General features: G+C 36.8%; 1 protein-coding gene across 8 annotated transcripts in view; it reads right to left on the reverse strand.

Moving 5' to 3' along the window:
- KIAA2026 (KIAA2026 ortholog) overlaps positions 1-18088 on the reverse strand; it is a 117119-nt gene that overhangs the window by 79999 nt on the left and 19032 nt on the right. For all 8 annotated transcript variants that reach the window (XR_004054018.1, XR_004054016.1, XR_004054017.1 and 5 more), the window contains exon 2: positions 14754-14954. Coding sequence is in view for 5 of the 8 variants with exons in the window: in XM_030919993.1 (XP_030775853.1) it covers positions 14754-14954 (201 nt within the window). In the remaining 3 variants the exon portion in view is untranslated. The remainder of the gene's footprint in view (positions 1-14753; positions 14955-18088) is intronic.

Genomic DNA, 18088 nt, shown 5'->3' on the forward strand with positions numbered 1-18088 from the left:
ACAGTATCTTTAAAGTGCTGAATTAATATAACTGTCAAACTAGAGCTGCATAACCAGCTAAACTATCATTTATAGATCAAAGTAAGTTAAAGCCATTTTCAGTTAGACTGAAATGAAAACTTTCATGTAGTGTCTTCTGCTTCCATCCAAAATGAAGTAACAAAGAATCAAAATTATACTTTCATTTGAACCAACAAAAAAAATCCTAATACATGAAATAATGGTTTTCAAGCAAAGGACAGTGATCCATGACACATGAGAAAGAGATGAGGTTAGTCCAAACATTGTTTCAGTTTATTGCCTTGAAAGAGTATCCAGATCATGATGCAGACAGACAGAGGGTACCCAGGCAAAGCCCAGCGGACTCCCTTAATTGAGAAGAAGCCAAGAGTCCAGAGAGTTCAAGGCAACTAGAGTCTGCAGGACATAGTGCCTGCACAGTACCAATGAGTAGACAGTTGCATAAAGACAGAATGCTACAGATGTGCAGAGAATCTCCCAGGAGTATTCAGAGTACTGATTAGTAGAGGGACAAACTTACAAAATATTAGAGAACATAGTGCCCGTTCCCACTAGCCACGCTAGAAAACTAGACTCATAATTCATAGAATATTGTGTAGAATATTCAGGAAGGTCTTACCTTGGTAGTAGAGAATAATTAGACATGGACTAGTGCTCAGGATCCAAATAACAAATTATAAAAGGTCAGAATAATAAAGTTGTTTCCAACTAACTTAACTGCATTCCAGGAAAAAGCTCAAGATTTATAGAGATCCAAAAATATCCAGCGCTCATCAAGGTAAAATTTACAATGTTTGGCATTCAAACCAAGGCTACCAGGCATACAACAGTGCAGAAAAATGACCCATGATGAGAAAAATCAACCAAAACTGACCCAGAAATGATACACACATTAGAATTAGCAATAAGGGCCGGGCATGGTGGCTCACGCCTGTAATCCCAGCACTTTAGGAGGCTGAGGTGGGTGGATCACTTGAGGTGAGGAGTTTGAGACTAACCTGACCAACATGGTGAAAACCTGTCTCTACTAAAAAAAATACAAAATTTGCTGGGTGTGGTGGTGCGCGCCTGTAATCCCAACTACTTGGGAGACTAAAGCAGGAGAATCACTTGAACCCGGGAGGTGGAGGTTGCAGTGAGCCAAGCTCGCACCATTGAGCTCCAGCCTAGGCAACAAGAATGAAACTCCATCTCAAAAAAAAAAAAAAAGGAAAAAGAATTAGCAATAAGGTCATTAAAGTAGTTATTAAAACTATATTTCATTTGGTTAAAAACTTAAGTAGATATGAAAGATATAAAAAAGACCCAAAACTTTTGGAGATAAAAACTGCGATGTCTGAGATGAAAATACACAGAATGCGATTTATGACCGATTAGACACGGCAGAAGAAAAGATGAGTGAAGTTGAAGACAGCAATAGAAACTATCCAAATTGAAATGTACAGAAAAAATACTTCTACAGTATATACGTAGAAGAAAAGAGATGATTACAGAAAGAAGTTTGAAAATGTGAGAAGAATTGGGAACAAACTGTTAATCATGGGTAAATATGAATAAAAATTATATTATAAAAACAGTAATGCTTAGTTTAGGGGATAAAAAATGACACAAAGCTAAATTATTAATCAACAATAACATATGAGATGGACGAGGCAGAAGAGAACAAAATTAAGAAGAGGAATAGAGGTTCCCTATCAGTGGAAGCAGGTGTAAAAGAATTCCACAGATAAATAGCAATAGATAATGCCAAATGGAAAAATCAAGAAATAGCAACATAGCATTTATTTAAAAATGTGAACATGATTACCAGAAGGAATAGCTAAAAGTTAAAGGTCGCTGATTCTGAGTCACAGTCTTGAAGTTGAGTTGAGTAAGACTGATGCCTTTTAGTAGCCTTAAAGATACACTGCGACTTTTAAACTAGAGAGTCTGTAGAATAAAATAAGTCTTAAATCGATTTTTCAAAAGCTAAAAAAAAAAAATCAGTCAAATGACTTAATCATGTTTATGTTAAATTTATAGATACTGTGTACTTTACCACGAAATTGAGTTTCTCTACACTTTATGTATTGAGAAGGATAGAATATTTTTCTGGGTAGAATATTTTTCTTCAATATACTGTTGTTAACAATATACAAAGTTTTCAAGTTATTTCCCATAAAATTTAATTCACAGTTTGTTTAAAAGTTTGTAATAGGATACTATATCTTAGAATCAATCATCAGAAACTGGGTTTATTACTATTCTTGGCAGAGAAAACTGATTTTGGTTAATCCTGTCATAATTAATTCTATGAGCTCGCTATAAAATCACTTATTAGTTAGAAAACATCTCAGACTGTAAGTCTGGAAATTCTCCCTTTTTGGTTATACATACAAGTAAAATATAATGTTGTTTAAGGCAGATTTCTGTTTTCAAAATTAAATGTGATACCTTGCTTTTTTCCAAAGGAAGTAAGATTAAAGGAACTAGGAAGCACCAAATAATAGAATAGATATGAAGAGTCAACACCAAGTAGGGAAAGGATAGCAAAAAAAAAATCTGGGAATCCTGAAGGCAATGCATACATGACTAACATCAATGAAATACATTTTGTTCTGACAGAGAAGAGTGTTATATGTTCTGCAGAAGTGAAAGAGTGACAACTAGTGCTTGGGAAAGAAAATGAAAGGGAAAGTTGGAGTAGATGAAAAAACTTTTATGGACTTGCTTTGCCTAAAGCAGTGAAAAGCAACTTTTGGCCAATATAAAGACTGGTGATAAGGTAATTTCACAAACTATTTACCTGCTGCGGATATTAAGGGCATACAGAGGGGTGAAATAACTTCCCCCAGGTTTTCCTAGCAGGTCAGTATAAGAGACAGAAACACAGTTTGCCTGGTAGGCCAAAGTTAGCACCAATTGGCTTGCTCCTAGAAGAGAAGAAAATTCATGATACAGTTGAAGCATGATGCTGCCATCTGTGCGCACTATCTGAAGTTAATCAAGGGCTGCTACCCACACTGCTGCTGTTCCTCATACACTGTACCTTTCAGGGGAAGATTATGGAATCTAGCCTCAGACTATGAATACTAAAGAGATGTGAGGAAGCACAAAAAAGTACATGGCTGGTATAGGCCAGCATAAGGCAGAAGAGCACTTTACCTTTAGAAACACAACTATGGAGTCTCTTTCCTGATCCTCAGTAGTGTAGTAAATAGGGAACGGGAGCCTGCTGAAGATCTCTAGAGTTAATATATATAATCAGCTATTTTTTAAAAACTTTAACACTTACAGTTAAAAAATTTAAAATAGTATCTTAAAAATGCTGAAGTACATCACATTTTGCTGGTAAGGCAGATAAAAAACCACCTTCCAGAATTATTTTCATTTAAAAATTTTGTCCAAAAGTACAGTACTAAAGACAGATAAAGCAGTCATGTTTCTAAAATACCAGCTCAAAAAATTAACCCTTCAATGTTGGGAAAATACCAAAAGACTGCCTCAGGATAACTGCAAAAACAACATTTGCTATTTTTAAAAAGAGGGTACATAAACAATACTGAATCAACAAGAAAATTGGTTCGATTTTTTTTTTTCTGGATCAGTTCTCATTTTTGATGTTGCTCCTTACTGGGTTGTGGCATGCTTGCATGTTACTCTGTGAAATACTAATAGAAGCTGTGCCTAAGGTTATTTTAGCCATGCACAATTTGGCAAAAACACTAGCTTTCCAAAAGAAAATTAAGTTTTAAAGTATCCTAACTTTACTATTATAGTTTTATAAACTTTTATTGAATGCTTACCATGTGTGATGATACAAAGAGGTAAGAAAACATGGACCTCACTCTCAAAGACATTACAATTTATTAAAAAAAAAAAAAGGACCTTTAATCTAAAATAATCCATTAATTGAGGAAACAATACAACGTATACAAATTGGTGGCATGAAAAAAGGAAGCAAGACATTTACTTACATTTTCTAAGATGAATAACACATAATATTATATTTCAGAAAAACTAACCATTCACATCAAGTCCATCAGTCAAGCTTCTTATTTATCTGCCAACAACAGAATCTCCTCTGGCTAGTTGAAACAGAAAATGAATTTATTTAAGGATTATAAGGGAGCTTATAGAAGCTCTGTTAAGAGTCAGAGAGCCAAACTTAGATGACAAAAAGCCAGAAAACAAGTCCAACCACACTTAGGAGGTTCTCCAGGAAAAACCAGACAGTCAGCACTAGTTGGCACCTTTGATACCAAGAACCTGGAACAACCAGAAACTCGTACCACCAGCTTTACCAAAATATAAAACCTCTCACTCAAGATTGCTACCTGATGTTATTTCCATACAATATCAAGTAAGAAGTATATGCCTGTTCATATAGCTCTACCTTACCTGTGAATGGGTTTGAGAATATAAATTTTCTGGCATCTATCCTGGGAAGTTAAGACTTGTACTATAGGAAATTAACAAAATGTAAGAAAGCTATTTAAAAATGCTGGGTGGCCACAAATGATGAATATATATTTAATTAAGTCACTGTTACTTTGTGTTATAGAGAATATGAAAATAAATCACTTAATTATAAAGTCACAGTATTTATTTTACAAAAATAATCACTGGAGTTAAAAAATCTGTTTCAATTCCAGTGATTTCCAAATCAGTAAAATACTAGTAATAAAGAGTACTTACAAAATATACACTGGCTGGGAGTGGTGGCTCATGCCTGTAATCCCAACACTTTGGAAGACCAAGGCGGGAGGATGGCTTGAGCCCAGGAGTTCGAGACCAGCCTGGGAAATACCGTGAGACCTTGCCTTTACAAAAAATGTAAAAATTAGCCAAGTGCGGTGGTCATGCCTGTAATCCCAGCCACTTGGGAGGCTGAGGTGGAAGGATAACTTCAGCCTGGGAGCTGGAGTCTGCAGTGAGTCGTGATCACATCACTCCAGCCTGGGATACCCTGTCTCAAAAAAACCCAGAAACTAAAAAAACCCACTATTTCTGGTAATCCAAATAGTTTTGCAAAAAAGGAACAGGGAACAGATCTAGTATTTTTAATATAACTAAAATAGACTTAAGTTATTAAAAGTGCTACCTAATAATGTCATATTCCAGATTAATAGAAATTTACTTGAGGAGAACCAATTGCCAATTTTCATCAATTTTATTTTATTTTTTAAGCATCTATAATGGCCAGTATGGTGGCTCATACCTGTAATTCCAGCACTTTGGGATGCCGAGGAGGGTGGATCACCTGAGGTCAGGAGTTCGACACCAGCCTGGGCAACATAGTGAAATCCCGTCTCTACTAAAAATACAAAAATTGGCTGGGCATAGTGGCAGGCGCCTGTAGCCCTAGCTACTCAGGAGGCTGAGGTGGGAGAATCACTTGAACCTGGGAGGCGGAGGTTGCAGTGAGCCAAGATTGCACCACTGCACTACAGCCTGGGCAACAAAGCAAGATTCCATCTCAAAAAAAAAAAAGACACAAAAAAAAAGGTATCTAAAATGTGTTATTTACTTTCCTATTTAATAAACAAAGTATACAAAATATTATTCAATCATTCCTTAATGGCTTTAGGTCATCATTATAAACAGAATGTGGTGGTGGTTGTGATTAGCTTAAAGATTATCTTAGCAATAAATTAATCAGCTCTTTCACTCAATTTTCTCAGACTTTCACTTAGAGGGCTGCTGTCTCCTAAATCAATGGGGTCTCTCTATACCAGTTCCCCCAAGACTGACTGTTGTCCTATCAGCATTTTCTTGAAGATGGCTACAATACCAAGCCTTTCTCAGTATTTATTCCTCTCTGTTCAACAGGCCATCACTTGTTATCTCCTTTATACTGGTTTCCAGTGCTGTCCAAACTAATAAAGACAGCAATAAAAGAATGCCAGGATTTTAAATCTGGCAATCTAAGAAGCCATTATTTTGATGGCATATACTGTACAAGGAAGGAAATCAGCCTACTTTATAAAAATTTATATAGAGTGGGGAGCTTCCTTCCTTTAAATGGAATAGGTAACAAATTAGAAATGAAATTGCTACATTTAAAGATTGCAAAAAATTTCTGTAGACCAGGGTTGGTTTAAAAAACACTTCACAGGCCGGGCGCGGTGGCTCAAGCCTGTAATCCCAGCACTTTGGGAGGCCGAGACGGGCGGATCACGAGGTCAGGAGATCGAGACCATCCTGGCTAACACCGTGAAACCCCGTCTCTACTAAAAAAAATACAAAAACTAGCCGGGCGAGGTGGCGGGCGCCTGTAGTCCCAGCTACTCGGGAGGCTGAGGCAGGAGAATGGCGTGAACCCGGGAGGCAGAGCTTGCAGTGAGCTGAGATCCGGCCACTGCACTCCAGTCCGGGCGACAGAGCGAGACTCCGCCTCAAAAAAAAAAAAAAAAAAAAAAAAAAAAAAAAAAAAAAAAAAAAAAAAAAAAAACACTTCACACACACACACACACACATATATATCGAGAGAGAGTAAAAATTTTTTAAAAATCTACTTTTGAGTTTGTGTCTGCCCAGATGATCAGCTGAAAATTATCAGAGGTCCATCAGGTACCAGATAAAGTATTACCATATTAAAATATATACTAAATTTTCAGCCTGTTGCTATCTGGATCTCAAATTTCTGATATAACAGGTACTTTAACCTACTTAACAAAATGAAAACTGTTTTCCCCAAAGGTTTTAATTAAAACAACAACAACAAAAACACCTTCCTCTCTCTTCTAACATGACCCTTCCTATGATTTCAAAGTCCTTTCCCTACCTAAATTTATAAAATCTATACTCTCAGCTAGTCTCTAACTCTTGACAGGATATTAAATTGACAGACTGCCGGGCGCGGTGGCTCAGGTCTGTAATCCCAGCACTTTGGGAGGCCGAGGTGGGCGGATCACGAGGTCAGGAGATCGAGACCATCCTGGCTAACACGGTGAAACCCTATCTCTACTAAAAATACAAAAAATTAGCCAGGCATGGTGTCAGGTACCTGTAGTCCCAGCTACTTGGGAGGCTGAGGCAGGAGAATGGCGTGAACCCGGGAGGCAGAGTTTGCAATGAGCCGAGATTGAGCCACTGCACTCCAGCCTGGGCGACAGAGTGAGACTCCGTCTCAAGAAAAATAAAAATAAAAATAAATAAATAGAAAAATTGACAGATTAGATTGTTTGCCTCTAGATCCATTCTCCATCCTTCACTGTAATGTTTATCTGTATCAATAGGCAACCTCATTCTCAGTCTTCCCTTGAGTTCATCAATGGAGAGACCTGGGAGGTGATCAGAAAGATAAAAGAAAGTGGGATGAAGCATTTATTTCCCTGGCTCCCTCCTCATGAGGTTGCCTTGGGCTTTGTCCTTCAACAGAAGGTATCGTCTCAAAACAGTCTCTTCTCTATAACTGTTTCCTGGGTAGCAGTTACTCTCTCTGCTTGCCTTTCTTACAGCCTTATTTCTTAAGATTCTGCTACACTGTAACCCCTTTGAAAATAAACCCTCTTTGAAATATCCTAACTTGAATGTGCCACATGTTTCCTGGCAGAGGACAGACACTGATACCAACACTGATAGATACAATATCCAGAGAAGATATTAAGCAGGCAATTAGGTCTGAAACTTAAAGAAGAGATCTGGACTACCTATCTGTCTATCTATCTACCCATCCATTCATTCTATCTATCTATCTATCTATCTATCTATCTATCTATCTATCTATCTATGTATCTATCATCTATCTATCTAATTTAATCTATCTATCTGTCTCCATCCTCAAGGAAGACACAAGAATGCTTACTATAGCATTCTATAATAATGAAACAACAGAAATACTTCAAAATGTCCATCTCTTCTGGAAAATGGATACACTGAAATATAGTCACATGATGTAATACTATCATACAGTTATTCTATAACACTTGAAATAAACTAGAACAAAACAGTTCAACATGAATAAAGCTCAGACACATAAATAAATGGAAATAGAAAGTTGTGAGGGATAAAAGACTATACTTTGGGTAAAACGTACCCTGCTTGAGTGATGGGTGCACCAGAATCTCAGAAATCATCACTAAAGAACTTATTCATGTAATCAAACATTACCTGTTCCCCAAAAACCTATTGAAATTTTATGTATGCATGTATGTATGTGTATATATATATTTTTTTAAATTGCCAATTATATGAAGGTTAAAGACATGCAAAACAATGTTATATATTATCTACAAATATATACCTATGTAATTAAAACATTAAAAATGCGTGGAAATGACCACTTTTTATAGTCATGATGAAGTAATTGAACCAAACTTACCCTCCTACTGTAAGCAGCTACAAACTGACCACAATATATAAAACATACATTTCAGACACTGGACAAACAGTGCAGGACTGTGATCACCAAGAGAAGTGAAACAAATGAGATGATCCCTACAACTGCCCAGTGCTAGGACAGTTAGTTTGAATAGCTGTCCCCTCCAAAACTCGTGTTGAAATTTAATCCACGATGTGGCAGTATTGAGAGGTGGGGCTTTCAAGGGGTTATTGGGTCATGAGGGTTCTGCCCAAACTCATTAATGACCAGATTAATGCGTTATCATGGGAATAGGGCTGATGTCTTTATAAGAAGAAGAAGTGAGACTTGAACTAGCACTCAGCCCCCTCACCATGTGATGCCCTGTGCAGTTTCGGGACTCTGCAGAGAGTCGCCACCAGCAAGATGACTACCAGATGTACTTCCTGCCCTTGGACTTCACAGCCTCTATAACTGTAAAAAATAAATTCCTTTTCTTCATAAATTACCCAGTTTCCAGTATCCTATTATAAGCAACAGAAAATAAACTAAGACATACAGCTTTCCAAGTGAAGGCGGTTTTTAGACTATCAGCACAGAAAGTCGGGAACAGAGAGTCCAGTAGAGTGGAGTTGAAGGGATAGAGATCGGCATCTGGAGAGGATGAAGCACCTGGAAGTTGTGAGATAATTCCAAAAGGAAGGCAGTTATGCAGAACAGAAATCTATTGTGTATTTTAAATTTTGAATTTTTAAAATTGTGGTATTGTTATTTTTATTGTTTTTTCCCCAAATATGGGAAATATGCAGTTGGTTGAACAGTGCACGTGGAACCTGCTGACATGGAAAGCCGACTGTCCTAAAGTTAAACTCCACAAAGCTGATTCTGACCAGAAAATTATAAGGTAGCAATTCAGACACCACACAAACTTGGGAGGTAACTGAGTTCTGACCAGCTGAAGCAGAAAGTCCTCAGTCACCACTTAGGGGCATTTAGCAGAGGCCTGAGAGGGATAATGCTGTCACAGGGCTCAACTAGAGTGAAGGCTATTTCAGACACACCCTAAAACAGCTTAAAACCTAGACTTTTCAAACTGTTCTACAAGAAATTTAACTGCTTGCCAGCATAAAGCCTACTCCTCTTCAAAGGAAGTAAATAAAACTCCAAACTCAATAAAGCAATGTTCACAATGTCTAATTTCCAATAAAAATTACTGGACATGTCAAAAAGCATGAAAATACAACCAGGAGAAAAACAATACAAAGACTTAGAAATTACAAAGATGGGCCGGGCGCGGTGGCTCAAGCCTGTAATCCCAGCACTTTGGGAGGCCGAGACGGGCGGATCACGAGGTCAGGAGATCGAGACCATCCTGGCTAACACGGTGAAACCTCGTCTCTACTAAAAAATATAAAAAACTAGCCGGGCGAGGTGGCGGGCGCCTGTAGTCCCAGCTACTCGGGAGGCTGAGGCAGGAGAATGGCTTAAACCCGGGAGGCGGAGCTTGCAGTGAGCTGAGATCCGGCCACTGCACTCCAGCCTGGGCGACAGAGCGAGACTCTGTCTCAAAAAAAAAAAAATAAATAAATAAATAAATAAATTACAAAGATGATGAAGTTAGAGATTAGAAATTAAAACATGAAGATAATGAGATAAATGAAGATACATAAAAAACAGAACTAAATGTAACTTTCAGAGACGAAAAAATTATATTCAGTAAACAGTTCGCTGGATTAGACACTGCAGAAGAAAATATGAGCAACCTTGAAAACTTAGCACAAAGAAGACTGAAAGTCTATGGATCAAAGAAGCAAAATGAACCTCAAGCAAGATAAACACAAACACACATACATAAGCTCACACCAAATGCACATGACAAATTGCTGAAATCTAATAATAAAGAGAAAATCTTAAAGGCAGTTAGAAAAATAAGATAGACCACCCATGTAGGAACAAAGATAAGGAAGTCAGCAAGCTTCTCTTAAAACACTATGCATAGTAAAAGATGTCATACTTAAAGTGCTGATAGAAAAAAACCTGTCAATACAGTCATATATATATGCATTACGCACACACACACACACCTCTCCATTCTTCAAGATGTAAGGAAAAATAAAAACTTTTTCAGACAGGAAAAAACTCAGAATTCATTGTTGGCAGACCTATATTACAAGAAAAGCTAAAAGAGCTCTTTAGACAGTAAAAAAATGGTATCAGATGGCAACAAGGATCAATATAAAGGAAGGCAGAATGTTGGGAAGGGTAAATGTATGGATTAAATATAAAAAACTTCTCTTCATTCTTTAATTTCTTCAAAACACAACTATTTAACGCACATATAATAACAGTGTATTGGGGGTTTAAAACACATGTAGAAGGAAAGCATATGACAACAGCACAAAGAATGAAAAATGGTATACAGAGGCATACTGTGAAGTGGTATAGCATTAATTGAAACTGACCATGATAAATTAAAGCACATTCTGTAAATCCTACAGAAACTACTTTGAAAAAATAAACCAACGAGGCAGAGCATTATAATAGGCCAACACTGGAGATAAAATGGAATATTAAAGAATGTAAGAAATATTACCAGGGATAAAAAGGGACATAATAAGAAAGAAGTCAATACATTAAAAAACACAAAAGCCATAAATATCTATGCATCTAACAACACAGTTTCAAATTACATGAAGCAAAACCTGACAAAACTCAGAGAAGACAAAAGGTTACTGTACTAAAATTTGTATTTCTAGATATACTAGTAACAAATAATTGTAAATTACATTTTAAAATGACTTACAATTGCATAAAAACCATGAAATATGTAGGGAAAAAGGTAACCAAATAGGTAAAAAATGTGCACACTGAAAACTACAAAATACAGCTAAGAAAAAAAGAAAACAAAACAATTATCCAGAAATTGATAACTTCCATGTAATCTTAATCAACCTTCCCAGGCTTTTTCTGTAGAAATTAACAATATGATTTCAAAATTACACAAAAAGTGAAGGTCCTAGTATAGACAAACGAATTTGAAAAAGAACCCCATAAAGTTGGAAGACATGCTATTTAATTTGAAGACTTACTGTAAAGTTATAGTAATCAAATCAATATAGTGCTAACATAAAGATACACCTATAGCTAAATGAAACAGAACACAGTTCAGAAAGACTCACAAATATACGTTCAATTGCTTTTCAACAAAGATGCAAAGGTAATTCAGCGGTGAAAGAACAGTTTTTTTTTTCAACAAATGATACTGAAGGAACTGGCTATCCATATAGAAAAAAGTAAAGTTTTTCCTTAATTCATACTACACACAAAAATTAACTTCAAAAGAATAAACACAATCAGAAAAACTAAAATTTAAAAATTTCTAAGAAAAAAAGGTCCATAACCTTGGGTATGCAAAGATTCCTTAGGTAGGTTCACAAAAACATTTAAAAAATGGATGATTCAAACTTCCAAGACAAAAAAACTTCTCCAAAAACACTGAAAATCAAGGCCATGGACTGAGAAAACACTTGCAAACACATATATCTGACAAAGGGCTTGTATCCAGAATACATTAAGAATTCTTGGCTGGGCACGGTGGCTCACACTTGTACTCCCAACACTGTGGGAGGCCAAGGTAGGCAGATCACCTGAGGTCGGGAATTCAAGACCAGCCTGACCAACATGGAGAAACCCCATCTCTACTAAAAATACAGAACTAGCTGGGTGTGGTGGCACATGCCTGTAATCCCAACTACTCGGGAGGCTGAGGCAGGAGAATCGCTTGAACCTGGGAGGCGGAGGTTGCGGTGAGCCAAGATCGCATCACTGCACTCCAGCCTGGGCAACAGCAGCAAAACTCTGTCTCAAAAACAAACAAACAAACAAACAAACAAACAAATTGAATTCTTACACTTCAATAATAAAATGCACGGGAATGAAAAACAAAAAAGTTAAGATAGGGGTATCTTCTATAACAGAAGTACAGGGAAACTAGATGGCATTTATGGCTAATTCTTAAAAAAAAATAAATTGTTGGGTTGTGGGCACATAGGCTTTTTTTTTTTTTAATTTTTATTTTAAGGTCCAGGATATAAGTGCAGGACGTGCAGCTTTGTTACACAGGTAAACATGTGCCATGATCGTTTGCTGCACCTATCAACCCATCACCTAGGTATTAAGTTTAAGTTCAGCATGCATTAGCTGTTTATCCTGACGCTCTCCCTTCCCCTACCCCCCCTACAGGCCCCAGTGTGTGTTGTTCCCCTCCGTGTCCATGTGCTCTCACTGTTCAGCTCCCACGTATAAGTGAGAACATGTGGTGTTTAGTTTTCTGTTCCTGTGTTAGTTTGCTGAGGATAATGGCTTCCAGCTTCACCCATGTCCCTGCAAATGACATGATCTCATTCCTTTTTATGGCTGCATAGTATTCCAAGGAGTATATGTACCACATTTTATTTATCCAGTCTATCATTGTTGAGCATTTGGGTTGATTTCATGTCTTTGCTATTGTGAAGAGTGTAACAATGAACATAGGCATGCATGTACCTTTATAATACAATTATCTATATTCCTCTGGGTAATACACCCAGTAATGGAATTGCCGAGTCAAATGGTTCTAGATCTTTGAGGAATCATCATACTGTCTTCCACAATAGCTGAACTAATTTACAAGCACAGCAACAGTGTAAAAGCCTTCCTGTTTCTCCACAGCATAGGCTTTATTTTAATTTTATTTATTCTTTGTTTTATGTTTAAAATATTTTATAATTTAAAACGTTAACACTAGAAGAGATAGCTTAATTCATATAACTCCATTAAGTTATCATAGTTGCTACGATACTTAACAGAGGGTTTTCCTCCCATGGCTTATTCTCCTATGTTTATTTGATGTCAGGGCACACATAGATTGATTCATAGTCATAGTTTCCTACTACCCATTCCTGCTTGGATATGTAAATGTTTTCATTATCATATTAAAGAATTTATTCAAAATGAGTTAACTGCTTTTTCCCCTACCTGGACTCACATTTTCAAGCTCTTCTATTTTCTTTGCTAGTTTTACCATTTTACAAATCACAAAATGGTATACTGCTTAGGAGCACAAGCTCTAGAGCCAGACTGATTGGGTTCCAATCTTGAGTTCACTACTCAAAAACTGTATGACCTTGGGCAAGTTACTTAATCACTCTGTGCCTCAGGATAAATGCTGAATACAAGGAAGGTGCTTAGAGCTAAATCTGGCAAATACTCATGCTCAATAAATATTACCCATTCTTTTTTTTTATCGTAATTGTTTATATCACTGCTATTATTACAACTACTTTTTGACTTATCTTTGTCTCTTCCTTTGTTCTCCCTATATCAAGGAAGATACTAAGTCCTATTAATTGTTCTCAGGACAATGTGATCTCTTCCAATTTCTGGTGACCAGTATTGGAGGTGGTGACCAGTAGTGAAGATGCAGACTACTACAGCCTTCTTCCTACAAGCCTTCCTTTTCTTCAATTCTCCCCATTCCAATCTACTGTACACTACTGTCAAGTTAATCTTTACCCCTTTCCATAAGCCCTCCTTTCCTATAGCAGTAGTTCTATGAAGCTCTGCACAAGGAAAAAAAATACTTCACAGCAGGTTTCCAAATTAATCACTGCTAGAAAAAGTATGATGGTAGAAAGTCTCAAGGCTGAGTTTTAATCCCACAAATTTCAAAGCAAGTTACATTTATTATTACAAGAAGAGCAACAAAATATTACAAATTGCCTCTGACCAGCATTAACAAGTCCTTATAACATTAGTAATCACTCCTAACATAGTTTGCAATTTGATTTAGTACTATAAAAAGAACTAGTCCTTTTTTTTTTTTTTTTTTGGCCAGTATAGAAACATGAGTGCCACTTACCTCTCTGGGCCCTGGTTCTCTTTTTATAAAATTAAAATGTTATATAAATACCATCACTCTTATGCTCCCAGACCCTAGAAGCTACCACTAATTGAGTACAACACTTTTTCCTGATGCGCCCAGAGTAAGCACAGTTATCCAGGATATTAACACCAATGGAGGAACAGGCAGAGGTGAATTTATGTCATGCTTGAACTACATAATCTCTGGAGTTTCTCCTGATTTTAAAGGTCTGTGCTTCTGTTCTAAAACTACAATCTATAGAAAATTCCTCTAATTTAAAACTTACAATTCACTCAAGAATGAATACTACTAGAAATCTAGAAAGCATTCTGAAATATTCTATAGAAATTATTTTTGTATAGCCTCAAGATAAGTGGTTTTAAATTTTAAAATTATATTTTAAACAAATTTTATTGTGATAGTTCATTATGAATGCATATTTTTGAACAGTGCATTTTGGAACACTACTAAAATGGGCCCAGAAATTTGATATGGGCACATAAAAATTATGCAGCTGAAATTATGAAATTTTTTTTTAACGTTTACCTTTTTTCTTCTTTTGCTCTCAGTTGTTCTTCCTGTCTCAAAACTTGAACCATTATAGATTCAAAAACTCCACTTGTCAAGCCTGCCAAACTTCGCGGTGTTGACCGACGCCTTGTTGAAGTACATGCAGTTCCCTTCTCATCCTCCAATCCATAATAGCCTCTAGATGTAACTGCTATCGTTGTCTTTTCTCTCAAGTGCCTTGGAGAAGAATAAGCCAATTCACAAGGTCAAATCTTCTGAATAAGCAATAAACCCCCTTAGACAGCAACTTAAGAATCCCTTTTGCTAAATACATAAAAGTATTTAAACCTTACTTACTTAGCATTGTTCTAAATTTTTATCTTCCCTACACAATTTCTCATACTCCTTATGTCATAAAATCAGAGTGACAGTCTCTTCCCTATATTAAAAAAAAAATCTGAGATTCAAGCATTTAAAATATTGACTAAAGCACTACCTCTTTAATGGAAAACAAAGTTTATTGTTTGCAATATATTTCATACTACCTATTATTGGTATGAGAAAATGTACAATAATACAGAAACATTTAGAAAAAGAAAATGTAAAATGATACATAAACACTTTGAAAAAATTATAAACAGCCCGGTGCGGTGGCTCACGCCTGCAATCCCGGCACTTTGGGAGGCCAAGGCAGGCACATCACCTGAGGTCGGGAGTTCAAGACCAGCCTGACCAACCTGGAGAAACTCTGGCTCTACTAAGAATACAAAATTAGCTGGGCGTGGTGCCACATGCCTGTAATTCCAGCTACTGGCAGAAGAATCACTTGAACCAGGAGGTGGAGGTTGTCGTGAGCTGAGATTGTGTCACTGCACCCCAGCCTGGGCAACAAGAGAGAAACTCCATCTCATTAAAAAAAAAAAAAAAAAAATTTGCCAGGCATGGTGGTGAGCACCTGTAGTCCCAATTATTAATATATGAATACTTGGGAGGCCAAGGTGGGAGGACTGATGCTTGGGAGGTTGAGGCTTCAATGAGCTATCGTACCACTCCACTCCAGCCTGGGTGACAGAGATCCTGTCTCAAAAAAAAAAAAAAGAAAGAAAAAAATTTATATAAATTAAAAGTTGACCCTATAGTTATATTTCCCTGCTTTCCTATAGGCTTTAACATAAAATAGGCTAAAGGTTTATTAAAATGTAAATCTTTATTTTTTTGAGACAGAGACTCTGTCACCCAGGCTGGGGTACAGTGGCATGATCTCAGTTCACTGCAGCCTCAACCTCCCTGGGCTCAGGTGATCCTCCCACCTCAGCCTCCTGAGTAGCTGGGACCACAGGCATGTGCCACCACACCTGACTAACTTTTGTAATTTTGTAGAGACAGGGTTTCACCATGTTGCCCAGGCTGGTCTTGAACTCCTGGGCTCAAGCAATCAGCCCACCTTGGCCTCCTGAAGTGCTGGGATTACAAGCGTGAGCCACCCTGCCCAGCCAAACATAAATCTTTATGACGTAAAATATAATAATTGAAGTCCTGTCCTCTTTGGACTATGTCCAGAGTGATTTATTATACTAAATTAGAATAACTTTATAACAACCTTACCCTCAGTGCCATCTAGGTCCCATGAACAGTATGAGTGTAGGGTTCTACAAAACTGTAGCACCACTATGTGTTTTCTCTGTTATAAGGAGATAACACTATAACTAATTCAGCTTTAATTAGGGCATGAATGTTAAATTAGTTTTCCAAAAATACTGAAGAATTTGGGCTCATCTAGCATACCATTTTAGGCTGTGATCCTTCAGTATACAATGGCATACATCTATATGATAGCTAATTGGGCTGGGAGTAAGGAATTGTGGACCCAGGGAAGATAGCTAACTGGCAACAATAGATACTGAATGGGTGTACTGGAATTTATTTTAGTATAATGTTTTCAGCAGATGAATTAATTAGCTATGTAATTTTAACTACTTCTTCAATACTGATGAAAGAGAACATAATGGACAATATTGCATTGAAAACTAATGACATCTCAGAGGTCACAGTAGGTATGTAGAGCATTGAGGATAAAATCCAGTAAGTACACAGAACACTGGGGATAAGGAAAATTGAGAAAAATGGCAAGTAATAATGGCTAAATTGTTAATATAAAGTCAGAAACCGTATTTTACTCTTTAATTTCAGTTTTATAAGTAGACAAGATGAAGGTATAGACTTTCTAAATCAGTATTTTCTCAGAATGAAGACCAAAGAGAAAGTAATACCCTTTATTACTCATCAGAAATTAAAATTTATAATAAATTTATAATGTATATATATTTATATATATATATAAATTTTATATATATTTATTACTCATAATTAAAAGAAAATCCAACCAACCATGATGCTGTTTCTCTCTTACCAACATGTAAAGATTAAAAAGACTGACATTACTCAGTGTTGGAAAGGATGTAAGGAAGGAAAAATTCTTAAACAACATTAGTAAAAGTGTAAACCGGCAGTCTTTCTAGCAGTCAATTTAGTAATAATCATTAAAATTTAACATGAACATATCCTTTGACCCATCATGCTTCTTGGAATTTATCCTACAGACGTACTTCTACAACTATGACCAAGAACACTCAGAGTATTGCCTGTTATTTTTTAAAAACACTGGAAACATAAATGTTTTTCAATATGAGACAGATTAAATAATGTAATGAACACTACAATATGGAATAACATCCATCCATTAAAAGGAATCAGGCATACGTATATGTACTCACTGTTAAAGATGTCCATACTATACTCTACATGTAAAAAAGAAGTTTCTGAATAAATTATATTTTTTAACCCAAAAAGAATTATGTGCACGTGTGTTGTGTGTGTGTGTGTATACATATCTCTCACATGTACAGACACATTACTAGATGCCATGTGTGTATTAGTTTTCATATGATATGTACACATACATCTAGTAGTATATCTCTACATGCATCTAGTAGTGTGTCTATACACGCATGAGTTCAAACTCTCATCTAGACTACTGCAGTTGCTTTGTGACAGGCCTCCTCGCTTCTGCTCTGATATTCCTAGAGTCTATTCATATAGCAACCCAGGTAATCCTTTTAAAAAGCAAATCAGGCCCACATATGGTGGCTCATGCCTGTAATCCCAGCACATTGGGAGGCCAAGGTGGGTTGATCACCTGAGGTCAGGAGTTCCAGACCAGCTTGGCCAATATGGTGAAACCCCATCTCTACCGAAAATATAAGAAGTAGCTGGGGCTGATGGCATGTGCGCCTGTAGTGTAAGCTACTCGGGAGGCTGAGGCAGGAGAATCACTCGAACCTAGGAGGCAGAGGTTGCAGTGAGCCAAGATC

Source organism: Rhinopithecus roxellana, chromosome 16 (assembly GCF_007565055.1).
Source record: "Rhinopithecus roxellana isolate Shanxi Qingling chromosome 16, ASM756505v1, whole genome shotgun sequence".
Taxonomy (NCBI): Eukaryota; Metazoa; Chordata; class Mammalia; order Primates; family Cercopithecidae; genus Rhinopithecus; species Rhinopithecus roxellana.